The following is a 24451-nucleotide window of genomic DNA, read 5'->3' as shown; positions in this document are numbered from 1 at the left end:
GCCCTAGGAGGAAGATGGTAAAACTTGACATTGCACAGAATTAGGCCCCATCGTGCATGTTGGCCAGGACAAATAATTGAAGAACACGCAGTTTTGAAACACACAGTTGTAACCCACAATCCAAATATAACCCCTTCGAATTTGATATACAGTTTTAATTACAAATATAGTCTGTCTTTTTTTTTTTTCTTCCTTTTTTTTTTGTGCACCTGACTTAACATCTTAACAAACTTGCACAAAGGAAAGAAACTCGCAGCCAGAAAATGTCTAATTTGTAATGGAACCTTCAGCTCATGTCGAAGCTCTAAGTGTAAAAGCGCAGCAGACTAAACCATTTCACAAAACAAAGGAAATAGTAACTCCTTTAAATTGTAAATTGTGCATACGCCTAGACTCATCCAGACTCTATTACACACACACACACAGGTATTCTTCATGTGGACCGATTACTAAACCCTCCCGGACCCCCCCGTCCGGCCCGTGATGGCTGGGTTTCACAGGAGTACTTCAGTGTCACGTGAGCTTGGTTGATAACTCGCAGCATGTTTATCTTAGTGAGACAGTCTCAGGAATCACGTTCTGTTTGTTAATTCTGCTGGAACTTGGCTACAAGAAGAACTGAGGAAGGCTGTAGACTCTGTAATTCTGTAACTTGCTACAAGTCAGAACAGAAGCTTTGCAGAAAAGCCTCATCTCAAGAAGAAGAAAAAATCAGTATGGTGATAGGTTATACAGACTTTATCTAGTGTCTTCATGTTATTTATTTATTTTTTCTTTAAAAATCTTGTTAAGGCGCACACTAATTCTCAAAGTAGTCCAAGTGATAGCAAGGCTGTAGGAATGTTCAGAGTTTATTATACTATATTGTGAAAGGTTTGTAGACACCTGACCAGCACACCCATATGTGGTCCTTTTGAAGCACACAAGTGTCTAGAATGTTTTTATCTGCTGTAGTGTTAAAATTTCCCTTCAATAGTACTAGGAGGCCCAAACATGTTCCAGCATGACAATGCCCCTGTGCACAAAGCAACTGAGGAATTTTTTTATTTATTTATTTATTTTTTTCTCTTTGTGATTGCTGCGGGCAAAAATTTTTGCTGCTGCTTTTTTTTTTTCCCCCTCCTCAAGATTTGCGATGCATCTTTGTGGCGATCTTTTTAAATTTTTTGCTGAAAACTACTTGCGTTGGTGAAATTGTGATTGATTTTTGCATGGTTTGTTGGTAAATGAGACCTTTTAGCTGTACTCATGTTCGACGCACATGAATCGAAAAAGGGCTTTGGCCGAATGCGAGCTGTGATGACGTCACGTGACGTGTCTCGGCCCAAATCGGTGGTCATTTTGAAAACTTGCCAGTTCCTCTGAATATTACGGCATTTCCTTGATTTTGCGTAAATTTCTGCGATCGGAAAATCCTGGAGGGACTGAAAGCAAGGTCTATGAAGATATGGTTTGTACGACATGGTGTGGAAGAAATCGGGTGTCCTGCACAGAGCCCTGATCTCAACACCTTTGAGGTGAACTGGAACACAGACTGCACCCCAGACCTCCTCACTTCTTAACATCAGTGCCTGAGCTCATTAATGCTCTTGTAGATGAACGAACACAAATCCCCACAGCCATGCTCCGAAATCTAGTGGAAAGCCTTCCCAGAAGAGTGGAGGTTATTATAACACAAAGGGAGAATCAATCTGGAATGGGATGTTCAATAAGCACGTATGGGCATTTCATCTCTGAAATGAAATCTCCTGAGAATCCAAATCTCACACGATCCTTATTTTTAGAGTGATAAATCAAACTCTCTGCACGTCCACTCAAAGGTACTGTTTGTTCTGATAGTGCGTGATCATCAGCACGGCCTCACAGCCCAACCTCCCACGTGAGCCAGCATTCTTAGAGCTCCATACAGCTTGTGCTTCTCTCTGTCGTATCTGCAAGGGTTAACTGTTGCTGTCGCATAGAGCTATGATCCGCCGTTCAGTCCTAATACTGAAGAGAGAAAGAAAAGCCGAGTCAGGCAGAAACACAAAGCCTGCACTTATGGCCAGAATGTAGTGCTGCTCTGCCACAGATCTCTGCGAGCTCTGACTGAAGTCCTCCGCTTTCTGTCTGCAAGCTCGGAGTAGATCGCACATTTTCTTATCTCTTACCATCACCGTGTGTTTACCTCAGACCTTCATTTAATCACGAGCCATGAGTGGAGCATGTGGTTATCTGCGCTCTCTCCTGCCTTCAGTCCTCTTCCTCATGGTGGCCTTGTTAAAACAAAGCCTGCAAGTACAAATTCTCAGGTTGAAAAAAAACCTCGAATCTAGTTTAGCACTGCATTTGTCTTGTCTCAGAAGTGGGAACTTGGAACGATGTCATTTTCAACCTCCGTGCATTCAAGCTACAAATCAATGGACGCCATCGTGTTTGTGTGTGGGTTTTTATTTATTTATTTATTTATTTATTTATTTAAAGGGTTTTTAGCAAGAAGCGAGACAGCTGTCTGTGGTTGATGGTCAGTCTTAGATTGAAGAATGTGTCTGTATATTGACTGACAAAGTATCACTCATTCAAAGGTAAGAAGAGCTACTGTGTTTACTGTTAATGCTGTGAGCAGCCATGTTGATTTGATGTCACTTGCTGAACTCATAGTTGAGGAGACCGTCCTAAGATTCCGAATTGAAAAAGGGTGTTTTCTTTGTTTTTTCCTAGTCAGAGATCCGAAATTGAGTCATAAGTGTCAGTTGAGCAGGACACAGCAGCTTAGTGGTTAGCATGTTCGCTAACCAGGGTTGGGGGTTCGATTCCTGCCTCCATTATGTGTGTGCAGAGTTTGCATATTCTCCCTGTGCTTTAGGGGTTTCCTGAGCTCCAGGTACTCCGGTTTCCTCCCCCAGTCCAAAGACATGCAGCTGATTGGCATCTCTAAATACCCCCCCCCCTCCCCCCCATGCCTTGTGCCCCATGACCCCTGGGATAGGCAGTACAGAAAATGGATGGATGAAGTTTTTTCGTTTTATTCAGCATTAGTTTGGATTCATGTTTTCATTCATCTTGCCTGATATCTTTGACCTCGTCACTAGGCCTGTCATGAAGATGACATAAAGTGATCGGGAAGAAAAGACTCATGGCTGTTTTTTGGTCTGTGTATGGAAAGAAAATCACGCCAAGACAATGGCGTAATGGCTAGATTTTGACATTCGATGTAAAGTAACCGATCTAAAGTAACTGCTTTGTCTTAGTCACAGCAGATATTGACGTAGTTTCTTCATCTCTTAAACAGCGCATGACGCTCGTTCATGTTTAGTTCAGACATGTGACTTCGCTAAGTCCTCATTTATTTTAATAAAAGTTTTCATTACTGTTTTTAAGCTCACATTTATCAACATCGGTGTTTATCAAGATCAACGTTTTTCAGTTTACTTTTATTCACTCTGAGCCATCTCTGAGCGTATGGGGCTCATACCTTTTAGCTACTTTCAAAACAAACCGAGTATACAGTCAGTAAAGCATTCAGCTGGACGAGATGACCAGCTTTAAATAACGAGCAGTCAGCCATGTGTGAGTCCCTGTTCTTGGCCTGATGGTAAAAACATGCTGTTGGTTTTGGATCCCACTCTGTACCCTGAATAATGCAAAGTTTTACACTCTGACACACTTTTTTTTGCCTAGTGGCATTTGATCATTTTCACTTCTCTCTTTTGTAGGCTTACAGATCATATCTTATTTAACTCCATTTCTATCTCGTTCACTGAAGCGAATTTGCAGTCAGACTGTACGTTCAGCAGTTGATTAAAAATGAACAAAGCTAAACTTTATATTTGGTAGTACTTTAATAACTGCCTAAGCTTCATGTAAAGAATAAAACACGACAGGGTGTTCTGTTATGATCAATGAAATGATCAGTGACCAGGTGCGATTCAAGCCGACATGAAGCGATTCATTCTTCTATAACGGCACGTCCCGTAGTTGCTTATTCCTCTTATGACATCCAAACGGCAACTTCCGCCATACAAGTTCTTACTTCAGAAACAATACCATATTAGGATGAGTGATTTTATTAGGTGCCCATCAGATTGGAAATGCAGCAGTGTTGTGGTATAAACGCAGTTATGACCTAATAATCTTTATGAATAGCAGACTGGTAGAAATGGGATAGTTAGTCTAGACAGACCAAAACTCAACAGCTGCACACGGGGGGGGGGAAGCTGTTCTGCCACAAATTAAAGGTTCAAATCGATGGGTCTGAGTTGATTTGGGCATCTGTTTACTTTTGTTTGCTGATAATTCCAGTCACTGATGAAAATCATTTTTGTTTATCTGACAGCAATGCAGGCTCACTTTGTGTGGAAATGTGGAAAAATAGAAGTTGCTGAACAAATGGTTCACGAGGCATTTTGCAAAAAAAAAAAAAGACATTTGTGGCTTAAAGCTTTCAATTTAACAAACGAATAGTTAGTGAGTAGTATAATTTGTGATTGTCGGATAACGAGGCTCTGCACGTTGCAATGAAAGGCCTTTTTATTTTGTGTTAGCAGAAGTACACCTACATGGAGTCTTGAGGGGGAACTCTCCCAGCTCAGCATGAATGTCCAGAAGTGGTTTTTATAATAATTTTTTAAAATAAAAGCTGGTGAGGGAAAATGTTAGGAAAGTCTGAGTGATGCATGAAAATACAGATAGAATAAACACACCATGTCATGCTTTTAAGTGACCTGTGTTCCAGCTGCCTCTTTACTTGTCCATAAGCCCATTCTGCTGTAAGTTAATGCGAATGAAGGACGTCTTGGCAAAATAGACAAACGGTAAACATTTATAAGTTAAAATGTCACTGAAGCACATCACAGTCCTGATTAGAGAAACATGTTTGTCCATGTGTAAGGTAACATGATAGTAATTGAGGGGTGAGGGCGGTACTACAGTGCCATCTAGGAAGAGCCTCTGGAAAATAATTTTAATATTTAATTCCCTTTAAAAGGCAGCAGGCCTTCAGCCATCTCCTCTCGTTAGATGATCTTTTGTTTCCTCCTCAGGCCATTGATCAAACTCTACCAGTCTCCTGCCTCTCAATCCCACAGCGTTCATACCGTGGAACTGTTCTTTATCGCATCTCTATCTCCATATTCATAATAAAGCTTCATTTAAATTAAATGTGTGGTGGATGTGGTTTAGACGTGAGAATTTACTGCACATCTGTTTAGTCCAAGTTAGGCTTGGGACGATTGACAATAGTATCAGCATTCGCAAACTGATGGTTTTCAAGTTGATTTTTATTTTTTTAAATGTCTGATTGAAAATGTGGTGCCTACAGCTTTACGGTAGACGAAACGAGTAGTTTAGATCATTTTATTTCAACTTTATACTGAGCTAAGTTTCAGCTAATAATTTGTTAGGTTTATTTACAGTCCCGTCTTCAGACCCTGTTAACTCTCTCTCTCTCTCTCTCTCTCTCTCTCTCTATATATATATATATATATATATATATATATATATATATATATGTATATATATATATATATAATATATATAATATATATATATATAATATATAAATATAATATATATATAATTTATTTATTTTTAAATGGGCTAAATGCTAGAGCAGCTACAACCACCTCATAACCAGCATCCAGCAGTAACATGTACATGATCTGGGTATATTCGGCCACGCCCCCTTCTCCTCCGCCACCCTCAGCGATCTTCACCCCTCCAAAGCCACAGGTTCACTATTGTCCACTTCCTGTCGATACTATCGTCAGTCATAGTTAACAGACAGGACAGGATGATTGCATATTGCATGTGATCTTATAAGCCTATTCAAGCTCAATAAAGGTTTTCTAAGGAAGTAATGTGACTTTGCTTTGGTTGGCTCTTTTGGGGGTAAAAATGGCAAGCAATTCCGTATACTTGATATGTACAAATTTAATCAGAAGGTACCATCTTGTATAGCATGGTGAGTGTGGCTGGTGCATGGTGAGGTAGTATTTAAAGATCAGACAGACATTTAGAGATTAGCCAAGGATGTTGCATGCTAATGGAACACTAAGGAATAGCAAGTCGTTTAAATTACTGATACTGATCTGAGACATAACCAGGATGATGTTACACTTGCAATGTAAAAACGGACCGTTTTTCCTTTAGGTTGTCTTTAATATTCCATACTGCATGCTTAATATTATGTCTCAGTGTAGAATGTGCTGGTTTCCAGTCTGTTCTTTAAAGCTGCTTTAAGAAACCTATGAGTAGCTTCAACTCCTCTTTTCTGCTCAGAGCATTGTTTGTGATGCTGTACACTATAAAACTTCCCTAATCTTCTACAGGAAGTACCCTTCACAGCGAGCCTGAAGTATGTGTATTTATCCTAAAAGTTCCAGCTGATCACGGATGGGTAGATCCGGGTAGTGACTGGTATTCTGACCTAACAGACTTAATCATCAGTTGGCAGTTATTCATAATGACACGGCACTGCAGGATGATTACGTAATCCTGCTTTCATCTCACTGAGCTGTGAGCCTATAGTTAGTCTTAGTGTAACCATGCTAGTCTACGGGTTGTCCATGCAAAGTGAGAGGCCCGCACAGCAAAAGTGAACCACCGGACATTTGTTGTGGACTGGAGAAGGAAGGAGATAAATGAAGCTGGGCGAAGGCACTGGTTTAGATTGGTATGCAGCAAATTTGCATTCACTGGAATTTGTGAATACAGATGTGGTAGTGATACGGATGTGGGCATGCAGCAGTTGTTTTGCATTTTTGTGGTTTTCTGTGTTCTAAAGCTCTGTTTGGATTGGACTAGTTTATCCCAGAATCTCTGGGATTTAAAAAAGAATTTCTCACTTATTTATCAAACTCTGACATGGCTCCTCTGAGACGTGTGAAACCAGCCAATTGCATCTTGTCCATGCCGATTGACCGGGGAGAGAGTATGCCATCCTTCCCAACCAGAGAGCGAAGCCAGTTTTGTGGTCTTGGACTCCCAGCCACAGATGGCTGTGGCGTCATTGGGTTTTGAACTCATGACCTCCAGATGACAACTTTTCTTTTGCGCCTCTTGGAAGTGCTCATCTGAATGACCAGTAGAAATAAACCCAGGTTATAAATAACCCCTCATTGTCCCGTTTATAGACTGGCTGCTTGTGTATCCATTGGCAACTGCTGAAATCCTGTCTTGTGCTCTCACAGCGCTTCAGAATAGTGGTTGGCATGGAAACCCAAAAGACTGATAAGTCCAAGGCCATGTTATTCCTCCATCTTGATTGTGCTGCCTGAAGCATTGCCTGATTAGGAAGTCAGATAAGCATTTGAGTCAGCCAGAGCACTGCTGGTGTTCGTTGCCGTATCCCTCGTGCTCTCTTTCTCCTTTCACTGCTTCTTGATCCCACTGAGCTTGGGGTCTGGAGTGTTTCCCCTCAAACCTTTTGAATCTTAGGTCATATCTGTTATTGGAGCCAGAGTCCACTAAAGGGCTTTTTTTTCGTGTAGCGACAAAATAAAACTGAGGGTAAAACTACTTTCTTAAAGTAAAAAAAAGTACAAAAGCAAAAAAAAATTCTATCAAAAACAGATTATAGATTAGGTTATATAGATATAGTTAGATAGATAGATTTGTTATAGGATAGATAATTATTATACCTGGTCTCCTACAATATATATGGGGGGGGTGCCACATGATAGGGGAGGCTTGGGGGGGCTTTAGTTACAAAAGGTTGAGAATCTCTGGAATACAGCATAATCCTCAAGTGTCCTCTATTCAAGCCAATAAGTTTTTAATAGCAGCTGATTTAGAACTGTGAACGTTCATCTGACCTACTGCCAACACTGTAACACCAGCGTACGTGTTGTATATCTGAATTTGACTTCGCTCTGCCTCAGAGATGCTGTGTGAGAGGGGAAGGATTATGTTGAATGGGCATGAATTAAGTCCATTTGTTTGTTTCCTTCATCAGACAGGATTTAGCTTTTCCCCTTTATCCGCTTGACAGAGTTGGAGTGTAATAATTTGTCTCTGGCCCAGGCCCTGGCCTACTTTCCAACACGAGGTTTGTTGCATCACACTGCCTGTCTGTTCCTCTGTTTGATTCCCAGCCACGTGGCCGAGTACACACTCCAGAACAGCACTCGGTCTCCATTTCAGTCACTTTGAGAATACAGTATAGTTAAATCAACCGTATCCAAAGGCTATACAGCACGGATGCAAATTGAGCTAACGTTATTTCATGTATAAAATGTACAAAATGCCCACCGGAACCTCTTCCTGTTTTTCCTGTGTATTTCTCTTGTGTGGTATATAAAACGAGGAGCACTGTACGAGTCATCACTTCCTTGTGACATTTAAAGAGCACGCTGTTGGCCGAGATTCAGTGTTTTTCAAGGATGTCTGTGGGAGGACATGAAGACACCAAACTTTAATGACTTGCCAACCAAGCAAGTGCAGTGTGCTTTTTTCTTTTTTCTTTCTTCTTCCTTTCTGTTCACATGCATGAATGACCTAGAAGGATTAATTCAAGGTCTGTTCAGCGATTAATGATGAAAATATGTCCCTGCAACACGAAGTCCAAATTTAGTACTACTTTACTTATTCATGCTTGGACATGTCTTGTACTTAGTCATTAGCTTCTGTTGGCGTATTTGCTTACTCTTTGCTAATAAAGCATTAAAGGAGGCTTCTGTGTTATAAATGACTCTTAGGCCCTGTTCACACCGGTTATTCACATCCGTCTCGAGCGAGTCGGGAACAGGTGGACAGTTGGACACGCAAAGCGTTTAGTCCCAGGCATTTTAAATGCGTCTCCACTTGCAATCAGATTTTATTTGCCATTTCTGCTGGAAGAAGAGTGTCGCACACATTACATCAGTCTTAATACTAGAAATGAAACAGAAATCCAGCCTCATGTGCCTGTATGGGATTTTTCAGACAGATATTTCAATAATGTGGTCTGGTAATGGTATTTATAAGTGAACGATGAAACAAGTTACTTTCTGCATCCAGTAGCCTAGTGGTGAAGAACTGTTACAGTCTGGTATTGATCTGGTATTTATTTTCTAGTTAGGGTAGTAACGCAGCCAATTAGGCCAGCCTTTGTTGCTTTCTATTCTGCATCGTGACACTTGCGTTCACATCACAAATGGTCATGTGCGTCTCCGATGGTCATTTGAGCTTTTTTTTATGGTCATCACCCAAGACACAAGCCAGAAGTGAAATGATGTGGTTAATGAGCTGATGGGTTCTTGGCAAAATCAGACTATACAGTTTAGGAAGTGTTTGTGTAAGCCTGAAGCTTTTGGGTAAAAATTAAAAAATCGCTGTGTTGAGAGGAATAAAACACTTCTGGGCATGCTGTTATAGGTAAATAATCAACTTCACGCATCACACCACCCTGTTGTTGGTTTATATTCCTACAACAGCATGCCCTGTCATGTTTGCATGTTAGAATTTCTTACCACATTTTTAAACCACTATCACTTTTAGGTTTACGTTGCTTTCTGTTCATGGCTCGGACTCATCTGTCTGGATCGGTGGTGGGTTTGACACCCTGAACAAAGCAAAAGCTAACAGGAAATATCGGAGGGATTTTGCTTTGTGCTTGGCTTTCCTGAATCCATTCAGACGGACAAACCCACAGAATAAACTCTGGCACGAAACCCAGAGATCTGCCACATCAAATAGAGAACAGGCTAATTGATCTCGATCGTTTATTGTGAAGTGCTCTGTCATCTGTTCTCTGTCCCACTGCCTGGGTTTGGGATCTGGACTCGACCCAGCTGACTGGCCTTCAGGGGCTGACTTCTTTTTGAAGTCTGAATGCGATGTAGAGGACACCAGTAATTAAAAGAGAAATTGGAGCCTTTGTAAAAAGACCTGCGTATATATCTTAAGATGAAATGGACAAATGTTTGTGGCTTTACTAAGCAGTTTTGTTCGCTGTCAAATCGTGGTGTAATGATGCATCACGATGCAAAAATGTGAACAACAGAGTCCCAATCTACACCATCCATAGAGTTAAAATATATAGAGTATGATTGCTTCAGATCACAAAGGCTATCATGTATTATAAGTTACGTTTACGTGACATTATACCGGGTTAAAAAAGCTTTTTCAGTAGCTTTAAAATGACACCAGCCCTGCAGCATTGTGACCTACACTTCCTGAGGAGATGGTTACGGGCATTTTAGCCGACTTTGGAACTCTAGTACTGGTTAAAATGAGACTCGTGCTGTTATGGAGCTCATTATTTCTGAATCGATCATTTCCCTGGGTCGGAGACTTTGTTTCTTCAACCAAATTTTTGGGAGACTTTATAAATTAATTGATGCATTTTTAAGATATGATGAACCTGAAGTACATTTTGTTTACAATAGTAAACCTCTGTTCATAGCAGTTCTTGATTTTTGTTTTCTGAAGTTAAAAAAGCACATTGTTTTGCATTTTATTTTCAGAAATGGGGGGAAAAAAGGAGTCTCTTCAGTCATAATTTTTCTTCATTAACATTTTGTTGAAAATATTCTGAGAATCGAATCGTGAAGCCAGTATGGTGCATTGAATTGAGTTGTGACTGCAGTTCATGGTTCTGTCCAAGTTGTGTTTGTAGGGCATTGTGGAATTTGAAGAGGTTGTAAAACTGACTGACTGGTGTAGTGTTGGAAAAGTAACCCATGAGAGAGCTTTTAGCCTGGCTTCATTAAAGCCCATTAGCTCACCCCAGTGTCACACGAGATCTCTTGTGCTTGACTTGAAGCATGGAAGTGTTATTTGGAATCCTGTCTTACCTCTTTTCCTCTGACATTTTCTGCTGGTCCAGGAAACCAGCTAACATCCCCCCTCATTTGAGAGCTGAACAGTTACGAATCAGATTTGAGCACTTCCTCACACGCGAACTTGGGCATGTTTGTACAGGAGGAAGATTTTTAGCTTTTACCCCAGGCTGCTTCTCAATCAACCAGGATCTACTGGGGTTATGTTTGCTCTACTGAATGACACTGATTAGTCAAATAGGACTGGGTGATTGTCAATGATATTGACATCCTGATCAATTAAGCCATAATGTGCTATTGTGGATCTTCTTCTTCTTCTTCTTCTTATTATTATTTATTTTAATATAAATAATTATAAACTGACTAGAACCAGCAGATGTGATGTTAAACTTGTGCCTAAACATAATAAATCCTCTCTCTTTTCACTGATATTTATTTATTTATTTATTTGTTTGTTTGTTTGTTTGTTTGTTTATTTATTTATTTATTTATTTATTTATTATAAATATAGAAATGCTAATTTTTTTTTAAGATGAAAAATGAAAGACTTTTGATGTGGCATAACTAAATCTAAGCTGATGTCATGGACCGCCACAAAAAGTTTTTGCATAAGTACATTAGGTTACACATGACAAGGAAGTTTTGACAAGGCTTGTAAGATAACAACAACCGGTCAAGATTATCATCATTCCAACTGAGATGATATGGACATTTACCATCAAACATCACTGTGAAAGACTGTGCAAAACAATTTTGTGCAGTTTCTATTTCACTAATTCCAGTAATTTTCCGCACAAAAACCTTTGCAAGCTGAATCACAAATTTTGAAAAAGGCTCCAGCAAAATCAAGCATTTTTGGTCGCAACAGTCACATAGTACACTTACATGGACAACAAATAGTAGAAATATTAACCTGATTTAGGACAATACTTACCTGTTATATAGTAGGCGAAATACATGAATTTCAGCTACTATATAGATGGTAAGTACGTGGTTTGGGACGCTGCCCACGGCCTCAAGAAGTCGTCTATCTGCACGTATAGCATGACAAATAATTAACTGTATTTGAAGCGTTCGTAAAATGAAAAATTAAACCCTCAAAACTGTATACGGTACCATAACGAAGACGAACTGTATGTCGATACGTGAAATTCTGGAGGGAACGTCGGACGGCGTGGCGTGGTGACGCAACGACGTGCCGTTAATCCATCTATGATCTATAACATGTAAAACAGGAACATGAAAGGAGTATTCTAAAAGCGACTCAAACGCCTTATTCAGAATATTGTCTTATTCAGAATAAGGTCAATAATTGGATTACTGCTGTCCATGTAAATGTAGCTACAGTAAACTTTCTGAAATCCTTTATGGACTGAAAACTGTTTCCAGGTTCATGTGGGCCAAATGAAGCAAGGCTGCAGGCATTTAGAACGTAGTTGAGTACTCTGATTACGGGCGGATGACCAGACACGAATATCACATGATACTTCAAGAAAGGTTTCCACGATATGCAGTTCAAAACAAAAAACTACTGCAATTTAAAAAAGAAAACTATCACAGTATTTAAGCTGAAAAGGCTAAAAAGAAAGCAATGCTAATCATTTTATCTATAAATAAAAATAGATTTTTACAATTTAAGATTCACTCATAATTTCTGAGAATAGACGAGTGCCTTCACTGTACTGTTTTACTTTTGTAATGAGCTCTCATGAGATATTCATGGGAAAATTCTAGTTTAATTATGTTTCTTGTCATGAAGGGTTTTTTTTTTTTTTGGATGCACAGTGTGTTTTTATTGCTTACAGTATCTGGAGAGGCTTCATGCTTACAGTTTCCCATATGTTTTTTATAATAAAAAAATATCTGGCATTTAATTTTTTTAGTATATGGGAACTTTGGGAAGATTCAATTTGGATAACAATTTGAATAAAAACAGGTAAATGGATGGAAACCTAAGCGTATAGCACACACATGTGAATGTACCTCGTTGTTACTTGGTGAAATGTGCTTTTAGGTGGCAGTTTATTTTCTGACGCTTGAGCTCGTGTTCTGAGCACTGTGCATGGATGGTCTCAAATTTCTCGGAGTTGAGAATTCATCACAGCAAGCAGCCAAACATTCTTGGCTGTCTTTTGTCCAGGGACAACACATGACATCTAAAAATGGAGATCTTCAGCTTTTAATGCTTAACATACCACAAGCACTGAACAAGAACATGCTCACTTTCTCCTGGATTTAGTTATTAGAAGGACTTTACAGTAAACTGTTGTATTACCGGATGGTAGCAAAGTGATTTGAGCATCCGTGCAGAACGCGCTTGATATAGGCTGCGGTGCTGACAGCATGTTAACGTTTGCCTCCGTGTGTGCAGGTTGGAGGCCGGATTTCAAGGTGAAGTTCTCGAGTAACTCTGTGTGTATCAGTTGACAGTCAGAAGTCCCAGCTGTTCTTCACACTCATACGATATTTTTTTCCTAAAGACGCGAGAGTGGTGGAGCGGTAGCGTGTTAATCCTCAGATCACGTACTGACAACAGATAGAAATAGGGTGGTGCAGCTACGTGTGGCGTGCATGTGATACGAGTTTGTGCGCTGTTTTTCTTCTCGTGCTTTAAATGATCTGGGTGATTTTGCCTCTAAGTTGGACGTGGTTCTGGTTTCACAAGCAAATAGAAGGGGCTGTGAAGGAGCGGTGAAAGATCTTGTGAGCTCTCCTCTACAGTGCTGAAAAGGGTCTCAGTTTGATTGAAGTCTATACAAGTTAATATTTAAGAGATGTTAACAAATTTTGGAGTTAAAGCAGTGGTTTTCAACCGGGTGGCGCGGAGCGATAGGAAGGGGGCGCAAATTGTTTTAAGATAAAGAACAGTGACAGGGCATCATTTGTGTACTCTGTGTATTTTACTGCTTTTCAACTAGAACGTGTATAAAGGAAAAACTCTGCGTTCCCTCTGTATTTCGTTTTTGCTGGGGAGAGGCGGAGCCTAGCCTGCCTTTTATTTCGCGGTCAGTGCAGAACAGTGTTGCCAACTTGGAGACTTTTCAGACCCCTTTAGCGACTTTTTTTGCAAAAAAAGGCGCTTGGCGACAAATTTAGCAACTTTTTGAACAAACCTTAGCAACTTTCCAAATATCACCAGTAATGTCCTGCAAGCACGAGGTCTTGCTTTCCTGCTGCACTCTCACCTCTCTGCATGTACTCTGTTCAGTGAGGGGCTGGGAGCCGGAGATTTAACGATGTCATGGATAACGAGACGTGCCCTTCGTCCCAATTTGCATCATTCGTATGCGAATGTTTTTAGAGCGTAAGACGAATGTACTGCAACATGTTTTACATGTAAAGTAGTCCACGTAATTACAGCCTAGTTCTCTTGTTCAACGTAGTTATAATGTTCAGAAACATTTTTGATCATTCATGTTACACACCTATCCGTTTTATATAGCTTTATAAAAATCATGCGTTATTTAAAAAAAAAAAAGGTACAAAAGCAAAAAAAAAATCTAAGCAAAAACAGATTATAGATTAGCTTATACACGTCTGATATTTATTTATTTATTTATTTATTTATTTTTGAATTTCTGTCTGCAAAATTGCGAATTCCTGGATGGACTGATTTAATTAGAGGGTTAGATGATTGGGGTTTTTTTTTTTTTTTTTTTTTTTTTTAAAAACAGATTTTTATTTTATTTTTTTACTCTTGGAGTCCACATCCCTATTCCTGCTCGTGTTCATAAAGCTCTGCCCCCAGGTTCTACTTTGACCAGTAGAGTAGGCCCTATAAAATGACTACCGAGAGACCCACTCAAATACAAACAACCTTTCCGGACCAGAAGTCACTTTTCTAAATGGGTTTTCTCAGCCACATAATACTTTTATAATGAGGTCATGGCTTAAATGCTTTTCACACACACGTGTGTGTGTGTGTGTGTGTGTGTGTGTGTGTGTGTGTGTGTGTGTGTGTGTGTGTGTATGTGTATTTTATGTGTATTTATATATATATATAAAATTAGTTTTATACATGCGTTACAGGTTATTCATACAAGTAAGAAAAATAAATTACTATTGCACGTTTAATCTTTCTGTATCACCACTCGGGAGTCTCTTGGTTAATGACACCATTCAAATTCCACTTCAGGGCAGTAGAAATTTTCTTCAGAAAGGAGAACAGCTCACGAAATGTCTGTTTACTAAAGCTAAACCTGGTTAAACAATGAAAATAATGGTGCAATGCTGGAGGTTTTTGGTGTAGACATATTGCAGAACCTATGAAAGGTCTGTAGCTTTGAACAGGCAGATGACTTTCTTTCTGACGGACCCTAAATGCCTTCCTCTGTAGTTTTTAATCATCTTTTGTACCTATCATTTTGAAGGTGGTTACCCTGTTACTGAGTCTTGTGTCTGTCTGTTGCAGGTCTCCCAGGCATCATGTCCAATGTTCAGAACAGCCGTCTTCAGGCCCAGAACTCGCTGCACAGGACGGTACCCCACACTCGACACAGGAGAAGGGGGATAATGACAAGGTAACTGCTTTAGCCAAGCAGCAAACAAAAGCAAATATTACTGAAACTCGTGTTGTGAACCTTGAATTTTCCTGTCACTGGCAGAGAGCTGTAAATACTGAGCCATCACTGCCTGATTGATTTCAGTGTAACACAAGTTATGAAATCTAATATGCGCAGTCCTGTTGCTGCTGGTGTTTTAAAATAAAATCTGGGCAATTTATAAGGAATCTTAAGGGTGAAAAGATCCCAGAATTTACCACTTTAGGAGAATCTATTAGAAAATGTGTGTTTATCCTAAAATGATGACTAGGAGAAATTCACAAAGCATTTTAGCACTAACAGCTGGTCCTAAGCTTGAGAAAACGCAGGGGTACGTTGGAGGACTACTAATTCTCCAAGACAACACACACTGTCTTAAACAGCTGCTGTCAGAGAGAGAAGCAGCACCGTGACGTTCATGTGTACGATTTGTTTACTGACAACAAATTTTAAAAAAGGTAATGTGTCTAGCTCCAGTAGTATTTAATTGATTTTGGTTATTTATTTATTTTTTTCCTTTCCACTGAGTTGTAAGTGATGTGTACTTCTCCACAGGTCAGGTGACCACAACTCTACACTATATCCACAAGTGATGTTCAACATCAAATTATCTCCAACATTTATTGTAGCAGCTCCACTTATAACTCATTTATTCATCCTAAGTGGCAGTAAAAGTTCTTTCTCAGCTATGATGTGACTAGGTATTAAGGAGCAACTCTTAGTGGCATGATAAGATTTTTTGTGAATACAGAGTCTGAGTTATGATTATGTTGAGCTGTTGTATGAGTTTCTACTCATTCTTTAGATATTCACTGAAAAATGTGGATCGATTAGGAAGACCTACCTTTAACCAGTTTAATCAATAAAGACCTCTACGATGAGTGAACAAAGAGTTGGGGTGTTTGTGTTTTTCAAAAAAAAAATTATTTATCCATCCATCTTCTATACCGCTTATCCTTTTAAGGGTCATGGGGAATGTGGAGCCTATCCCAGGGAGCATGGGGCACAAGGCGGGGTACACCCTGGACAGGGTGCCAATCCATCGCAGGGCACAATCACATACACATTCACACACCTATTCGTACTCTACGGACACTTTGGACACTCCAGTCAGCCTACCATGCATGTCTGGACTGGTGGAGGAAACCGGAGTACCCGGAGGAAACCCCCGCAGCACGGGGAGAACATGCGTACTCCGCGCACACACAGGGCCACTGTTGGAATTGAACCCCCGACTCTGGACCCCCCCCCCTTATTATTTTAATGTTCCTGCTCACTGGTCAGGTTTGTTTGCCGGTTTTCGTGGCGCTTCATCGGTCTATTGTAGCACCTAATCCCTTATGTCATATATGGCTTGTTTTAGTTTGCATAATGGCTGACCTCATCCAAGCCCTTAAAAAGTAAAAATAAACCCCCAATTCTTAACCTTTCCCATTTAGTTCATTTGCCATTTCCCACTCTAGCTAGCGCTCCCATTTCACGCGACAGCTACCAAGCAGTGAGGGTGTGTAAACGTTCTTAAGGAGCATCGGTTCATGGCCTGTGGTCAAATGGCATATGTGTAGGGTAAACGAAGCCTACGTGGTGGCTGTTTGCCTTTCCAACACCATTTCTTTTGCCTCCTTGAGCAAACATGGCACAACAAAGCATAATTTATTATTTATTCTGCTTGGATTTAAAGGATTTGCTTTTGTGCCTTGATGTTGCTTAAGGTGTTTTTATAAGTCCCATGCTGTTCCAGCTCTTGTGACGTCTATATGTGGGAGAGACGTTTACAGATATTTTAACACTGCGATGAGAGTGTCAAGGTTTAATACGTGTTTCATTCTGAGATGCCTTTCTGCTCAACACGGTTTTAAAGAGTTACCGATAGCTTCATGTCTGCTGGAACCTACGTGGCCATTCTCCTCTGACCTCTCTCAACAACAAGGCATTTCAGCCTGCAGAACTGTCACTCAGTGGATGGTTTTTGTTTCGCACACCATAATGTGTAGACGTGTGAAAATCCGTTTCTGAAATGCTCAAACCAGCCTGTTTGGTACCAACAATCACGAGTCACTGCGATCACACTTTTCTCACTCTGCGGTTCGATGTGAACATTAACTGAAGCCCATTGTGCTGTTTGCTGCATGATTGGCTGATTTGGATAATTGTGTGAATCAGCAAGTGTACAGGTGTTCAAGGGGTTGGGGGTGAAGGCTAACCTCAGACACATGAAGCATTCATCGCATTAGGTGTGTAACACAATGCTTGTATCAGTGTCTGCTTAGAGCAGCAAATATCTGTATCTGGATTTTAATCTGAACTGGCTGTGGCCTAAACAACTGCGCGCCCGCCCCGCCCCCGCCCAAATGAGCCATACCATTACACTCGTGAAACACTGGAAAAGACTATTGGTGACAAACCGGGTAGTCTGGTTTCATCCCCCAATACAAAGACACATACTAGGCTGATTGGCATGTCCAAAGTGTCTGAAGCGTATGAATGGATGTGTGAATCCCTGTGATGGATTGGCACCTTGTCCAGGGTGTACCCCACCTTGTGCCCCATGTTCCCTGTGACTCTGTAGGATAAGCGGTATACAAAATGAATGGATGGACGGACTGCGTGGGGTGTCTTTTTTTTTTTTTTCTTTCTTTTTTTTTTTTTTTTAATTATATTTATTTATTTCTAAATATATATATCCTGTTTGTACATGCTTGAGATTTTTCTAAAGATTTTTGTTGGCTCTTTTTTTCCGAAATTTAAACAAACTTATTCTATAAGTTAAACCAACCTGACCAGGCAGTTACTAAGGATGAGTGAATGAAATCTGTGCATTCATGTTATTAAATGTGACCTAACTGGCTCTGGCATCATCTCCCTCCTTCTGCCAGTAGGCCATATGCATTTCTGTTGCACCACACGGAAGCCCAGATATATATTCTCTATTTAATATTTATTATGGTGTTTTGGGAGGAGCATATTTTGCTATTTTGACATGTTTTTTATTCATCCTACCAGGTTGAGGAGGAATGGGAATCAGAGTTATCATACAGCGTGGGCTTGGAGGCAGAGAGGGCTGCACAAGAGGAGCGGCTCATACATGACACAACAGAAGAAGACAAACCTGAAAAGGTGCCGGGGGGGGGGGAGACAGACTGCATTCAAATGTGTTTAATTTTTTTTAATGGGTAATTTATCTTGGATGGTTAATTCCAATTATATGAAGTAGTATTGAGCATTGAGGTCACTGATCTTTCGGCAACATAGCTAATATAGATAGTTCATGGGTACTAATAATACCTGGTGATTTAGATGCTCCTTTTGATGTGGTTCAGTTTTCTTTGGGAAAGCTAAAGTTTTGCCCTCCTGGCCTTGTAGTAAGAAGTTAGATCTTGTAATATAATTTAGCCACTTGGATTTGTAGTGAAACAAGATTAGGGTTGAGCCACAACTCATGAAGCTGTGAAACCACGCCGACACTGAGATTTTGATACACGGACAATTTGTTTTTGTTCTTTCAAGGCTGTGAATATAGTAGAGCAGGTGGTGGAAGAGGTACACATCGTGCCAGAGACACAGCAGTCAGCGGCATATCCCAGCTCTGACCCGCAAGAGTCCGCTCAAACACAATCCCTGCCGTCATCTTCATTGTCACCATCACCATCCTCACCTGCACCACATCAGGTTGAGACCGAACTCCCTAAGGCCCTGCCTTCTCCAGGCGACGCTGCTGCTGAGGATACTTCTTCTTCTCCTCCTCTAACTCCTCCTCCTCCTGCTGCTGCTGCTGAACCATCCTCAGATCTCCACATAGACCCAAACACTAATGCGGACATCAGCGCTGACTCGGGGAACGCACCTGAACCAGCGTCACCTACCTCACACTCCTCCCCGGAAAGCCCCTCCAGGTGAGTACAGCCAGATGCTGAATCCGAGGAACAGATGAGGACAAATTATTTAATATGATTCAATATGATTTTTTTTTTTTTTTTTTTGGTGTAGTAATTGTTTTTATTAATATTTGATTAACATTTCCTGTAGGATAATTTGTGTACTAACATTATACAAATAAAGATGACTTCCTAATTCATAAAATCACTGACTATACTACGATTATACAGATTTGATTAAAAATAAATAAATTTATTATTTAATTTATTTAACACTTGGCCTAAGTCAGCAATATTGAGCATTGCTGTTGTACCTGGGTTTCGTAATGGCTGGAGCTTACAAGCTGCTTTCAAGTCTGTGAATGGACTTTGTTTCTAATGGGCCACCCTGGACTCCTGGATTGGAAATGCTTGAGCTAACATGCCCTTGTAGCAGGCAGAAGCAAGGATGTGCATTCTCCTGCTGGCTTTGTGATCAATCGGTAGGCTTGCTCCAGGAAAATCGAATGGGCCAGGGGAAAATCAACCGTCCGCAGGTTGAGGGAACTCAATCCGTCCTGAAGCCATCCTGGACCCTGGACATATAATTCCCCTTGCTTTACTCCTCTCCTTTAGCTTTTTCTCCTAGCTCTCTTCTGCACTTTATTGTCTGTCTGTCTCTCTCTCTCTCTCTCTCTCTCTCTCTCTCTCTCTCTCTCTCTCTCTCTCTCTGTGTCCATCTCTCCATTGGTAAATGGCATATGATTTTTCCCCTTAGTGCACTAGAGGTTGCCAGTGCTGGTGCCCCACTAAAGAACTCTAGTGCCAGTCAATGTGAGCTGGGCTCTGTGGCCCCCTCCAGCCAGCTCCTTGCCTCTTGCGCCACTCTCAGCAGGTGAGTACTGAGCACCTGCCAGCTACCCAGCTTATAACTGCTCATAACAACCAGGGTGTCTTGGTTACAGCTGGATAACGAGATAACGGAAGCACTGGAAGCACGTCGTCCCTCATCCGGCTCTTTCTCTTTTTTCTTTTTTTCTTCTCTCTTTTTTTTTTTTTCTCTCCCTTCCATTGTTTGTTTAGAGATGCTGATACTTTGACCTTTTGTCAAAACAAGAGGTTTCATAATTTGGATGCAAAAAGCCTTTTATTTATTGTTTTAATAGGCTTTTTTGCTTAAAATTTTTTAAATCCCTAAAGACATGATATTAAATATTGCTTTGTCTTTCTCTACCTTCCTTCTTTCTTCGTCCATCTCTCTCTCTCTCTTCAGTGTATTAGTGGAGTCAGTGGAGAATCAGGATCCAGGGACCAACGCCGACCTGACTTCCTCTGTGGATTCGGCTGAGCCGGTCTTCGCACAGAGGGAGCACACAGTCAATGCCTCACACCCCTCACAGGACCAGGAAGTGGTAAATACACACGGCACATAACCGGAACACAACACGTATTGCACTAAGAAGGTGGCATATTTTTGCAGTTTCTTCTGCAGCAGTGTGAAATTTCACTGTGAAACCGTCACCAAGTTTCCTGTGGAGGAAAAACACTGTGCAACTAAAGAAGCCTCCATGAACTTAATGGTTGGGTTTTGATGGCCCGCTCCTGTTTACAGAGAGATTTTACAGCCACCAGAATTTGCGTAGAACTTGGCTAACTGGTCAAACAAATGTCTCCACAAAAAGAGCTGAAAGTGTCTCTTCATTTGTAAATGTGTCAGGTCTTCTTTACCTGAACGAGCTTAACAGTCCATTTCCTCAGTCCAGTCCATTTCGTGTGTGCAAGTGCCACTTGCAAGTGAGTGTGCACTTTTATACTTTAACCTGTTTTGATGGCGTTACATTCTTCAGAGTGGAAACTCTTAGTGCTCCTTCGTGATGCAGTTATGCAAGATATAAGCTCTCACTTCCCTGGGCATCGCACTTCAGTGCAAATGAATATACGAGGCTCTTGGCCATGCAGAAAGCATGGGGGCTGGAATCCTCTGAGATTTCACACATCTTCATATCTCCGTCAGTGTATAACCTTATCCTGCTTTTATTCGTGAACATTAACATATAAGAGTTAAACTGTTGCTTGAATGTTGTCTTGTGCTGTGGGTAGGTGGCTGAACCTGAGGGAGGGACTGATCCCCCTGTCCCTGGTAAAGAGGACATCCCCACCTTTGATGAGTGGAAGAAGAAAGTGATGGAGGTGGAGGAGAAGAAAAGTAAGAGAATATTTTCAACCAAACATGCACACTGCTCATGCAGCAGTACTGTATAGTATTTTGTTAATGTGTACATGCTTTCAGCGATTCACGCTTTTAATTCATTCACCCATCTATGTACACTCTTATGCATAAACACAGTATGTGGCCAAAAGTTTGTGAACACCTGATCATCACATCCATGTGTAGGTCTTTCACACGGAGTTGGAAGCGCACAATAGTATAGCATGTCTCTGTATGCTGTAACATTACAATTTCCCTTCACTGGAACTAAGAAGCCCAAACATGTTCCAGTATGACGATGCACCCGTGCACAAAGCGAGCTCCATGAAGACACGGTGTGTTAAGGTTGGACTGGAAGAACTCTAGTGTCCTGACCTCAACCCCACTGAACACCTTTGGGATGAACTGGAACACTGACTGCACCCCAGACCTCCTCACTAACATCACTACCTGAGCTCACTAATGCTCTTGTAGCTGAATGATCACAAATCCCCCACAGCCATGCCCCAAAATCTACTGGAAAGCCTTCCCAGAGGAGTGAAGGTTATTATAACAGCAAAAGCGGACTAAGTCTGGAATGGGATGGCCAACAAGCACGTACGAGTTTGATGGTCAGGTTTCCACATGTTTTTAGGATACACTTGGCCGATAACAGAAATCGAAATTTTTTTTAAAAATCCCCATTTAATTTTTTTTTGTATAATTGTGTTAATATTGGACTTTTTAATTCATTTAATGAATCTGAATTGAAAAACTACAAACCAATAAAATGATCTTTTATTGAAATGAACGCACAAAAACAATATTAAATATATTATTCTTCAGTCAGTTCTTTAACAGATTTTTTTTATTCGATTATCCAAATAATGTAACGTTAACTATTATGATCTGCAAAACAGCAGTCAAGTAATGAACTTAGCAGCCGTATGCTAGCATCTTGCAAATATAAAGTTTAAATATGCTATACAAATATTTTAATGAAAACAACAGGCAGAACACAGAATGGGAGAGGGCCTTTATCCTGTTATTGTTTTGTTGTACTCTGCATATTGAACGGGAAGTCGTGTTTTCAGGTGGTGTATCAAACCTGTCATGGAGAACTGCTTTGGCGCTGTACCTCCTCTTGAAATTTCTGCTGAACACACACAGCAGATGGCAAATTTGATGTCCGTATCAGGAACTTTAAAGTATTTCCAATCCGCTGACATGATCGGCGTTTGCCGGGTAGCGCCGTGGTAACCCTTGGCTAGATCAAGAGTGAAATCTGAGCTCTGCGGGGCGGCTCATGTTTTCTGCCTGTTTTCTCTTTCAGCCAAAAGACGAAAACAGCATTTTCGTCCGAAGAGTACATGCATCATTACAAACATGGATAGATACTTGAGAGTTCAGTGGTGCAAAAGTAACAGTCACAAAATTGTGGAAAAATTGATGGTCATCTTTCACCATTTTCTTGAATCTGTGTGTACACACTGTCTGTGTGTACAAGAGCATGACCTGAATATTGACTCCTACATTGATGGTGGTTCTGTTATGCTATGGGGGATTTTGCTGAATGGCTTGGGTCCACTTGGAGGGAAGCGTCACTCAACCCAAAAGAACACTTTTTTTTTTTTGGGGGGGGGGGGGGGGGATCTTTTCCAAATCAGGTGTAAGCTCTCTTCACCAAAATCATTATCCGAACTAATTGATGGAATATCTTTTGGAAGAGCTCTGTTCATCCTCCCAGTACATCTAGAGAGATGTGTAGAATCTGTGCGGCAGTGTGTCGAAGCCCAAAACCTTGCTAAGAGACTTTATGCTGTTTTCAACTTTACTTTGTCACCTGTGTGTAGCACGCATTTATGCAGTATCGTGGCCACAACACAGTTTTGTTCTGACTAATCCCCTTAAACACTTTTTAAAACTTTTAATGTTTTTTAAAAATATTATTATTATTCATTCTCTCCTCTCTCACACTTGGTCAGCATTTTGACTTGTGATATTTGACGGGTGATATTTTAGGAAGTGGAGCATGCCGAGTGCAGTAAATGAGCATAACCTCCTGCACATGCGCACACAGGCAAACTGTTTCAGAGCCGTCTATAATAGAGTAGTATCGGCTTCGATGAAACAGACAAGTCTACTGTTGGAGGCTGATTTACACACTTCAAAATATCCTTCTTGAAATTTCTTTCATTGCTCTTTTACTTTAGCTCCTGACGTTTCAGACCATGTACCATCAGTCATTTTAAAGTCTTCGTGCTTGAATTGCATCTAAAATAATGACATGTTTGTCCATAGTTTATAACGTGCGCATGGCTTGTTTTTAAAGCACAAGTGGCTGACCTAGAACATTCTGTGAGAAAAAGAAAACATGCGGGAAAAGGCTGTTACTTGAGCTAATGTAAAGCAATGACACTTCGTGTGCACACACACACACACGAACACACTGCTGCAAAAGTAGGTTATCAGGCAGCGATAATCACTATATACATTCTGTACCTTACATGCATTCATTAAAGTGGGCCTCTTATGCTCATTTTTACAAGATATAATAAAGTCTCTGGTTTCCCCAGAAGGTGTCTGAAGTTACAGCTCAACATACCCCACAGATCATGTATTATACCATGCTGTAAATGCTCCTTTTTGGGTGGAAGCAAAGCCTCTGTTATTGTGTGTGTCTCTTTAAATGCAAATGAGCTACTGCTGCTCCTGCCCCCTTTCCAAAAGACGGATGTGCCTTTACAGCTCGTGCTTTGGATACTACGGCAACATCAAATCAGGAGAATCAATATGACTGATACCGTAAATACCGGTGTTCAGTCCTATATGTATGAATTATACAGACCGTAAACGTTTTCGGGTTAAAAATAAAAATGGCGACATAGCTCTGGTCTCCGTGAATGCAATCAGAGACTACCAGTACGTTTACATGGAGAACAATAATCCAATATTAACTCGATTAAGATGATACTGATTAAGAACTTGCATGTAAACAGTGATTATTGATGACCTTAATCCGACTAAAGTCATAATCGAAGTAAACACTGATCCATGCTTGAGAATCAACTTTTCAGCAAATCCTGCTTTGTACTGACCCTCGTTCACAAAGCAGTCGGGTGTAAAGTA

The 24451-nt window shown here is 40.6% G+C and overlaps 1 protein-coding gene across 5 annotated transcripts in view; it reads left to right on the top strand.

Moving 5' to 3' along the window:
* The window catches only part of suco (SUN domain containing ossification factor), a 52031-nt gene that overhangs the window by 6228 nt on the left and 21352 nt on the right, over positions 1–24451 (top strand). For 4 of the 5 annotated variants that reach the window (XM_053613662.1, XM_053613660.1, XM_053613663.1 and 1 more), the window contains exons 2-7: positions 15151–15259; positions 18284–18397; positions 18788–19173; positions 19913–20029; positions 20408–20546; positions 21235–21340. In XM_053613662.1, the coding sequence (XP_053469637.1) occupies positions 15151–15259; positions 18284–18397; positions 18788–19173; positions 19913–20029; positions 20408–20546; positions 21235–21340 (971 nt within the window). The remainder of the gene's footprint in view (positions 1–15150; positions 15260–18283; positions 18398–18787; positions 19174–19912; positions 20030–20407; positions 20547–21234; positions 21341–24451) is intronic. The other variant, XM_053613664.1, reaches the window with a different exon arrangement.

The sequence above is a fragment of the Ictalurus furcatus genome, chromosome 25, assembly GCF_023375685.1.
Source record: "Ictalurus furcatus strain D&B chromosome 25, Billie_1.0, whole genome shotgun sequence".
Taxonomy (NCBI): Eukaryota; Metazoa; Chordata; class Actinopteri; order Siluriformes; family Ictaluridae; genus Ictalurus; species Ictalurus furcatus.
The sequence above is the reverse complement of the archived record's forward strand: the minus strand, read 5'-3'. Positions and strand labels throughout refer to the sequence as shown.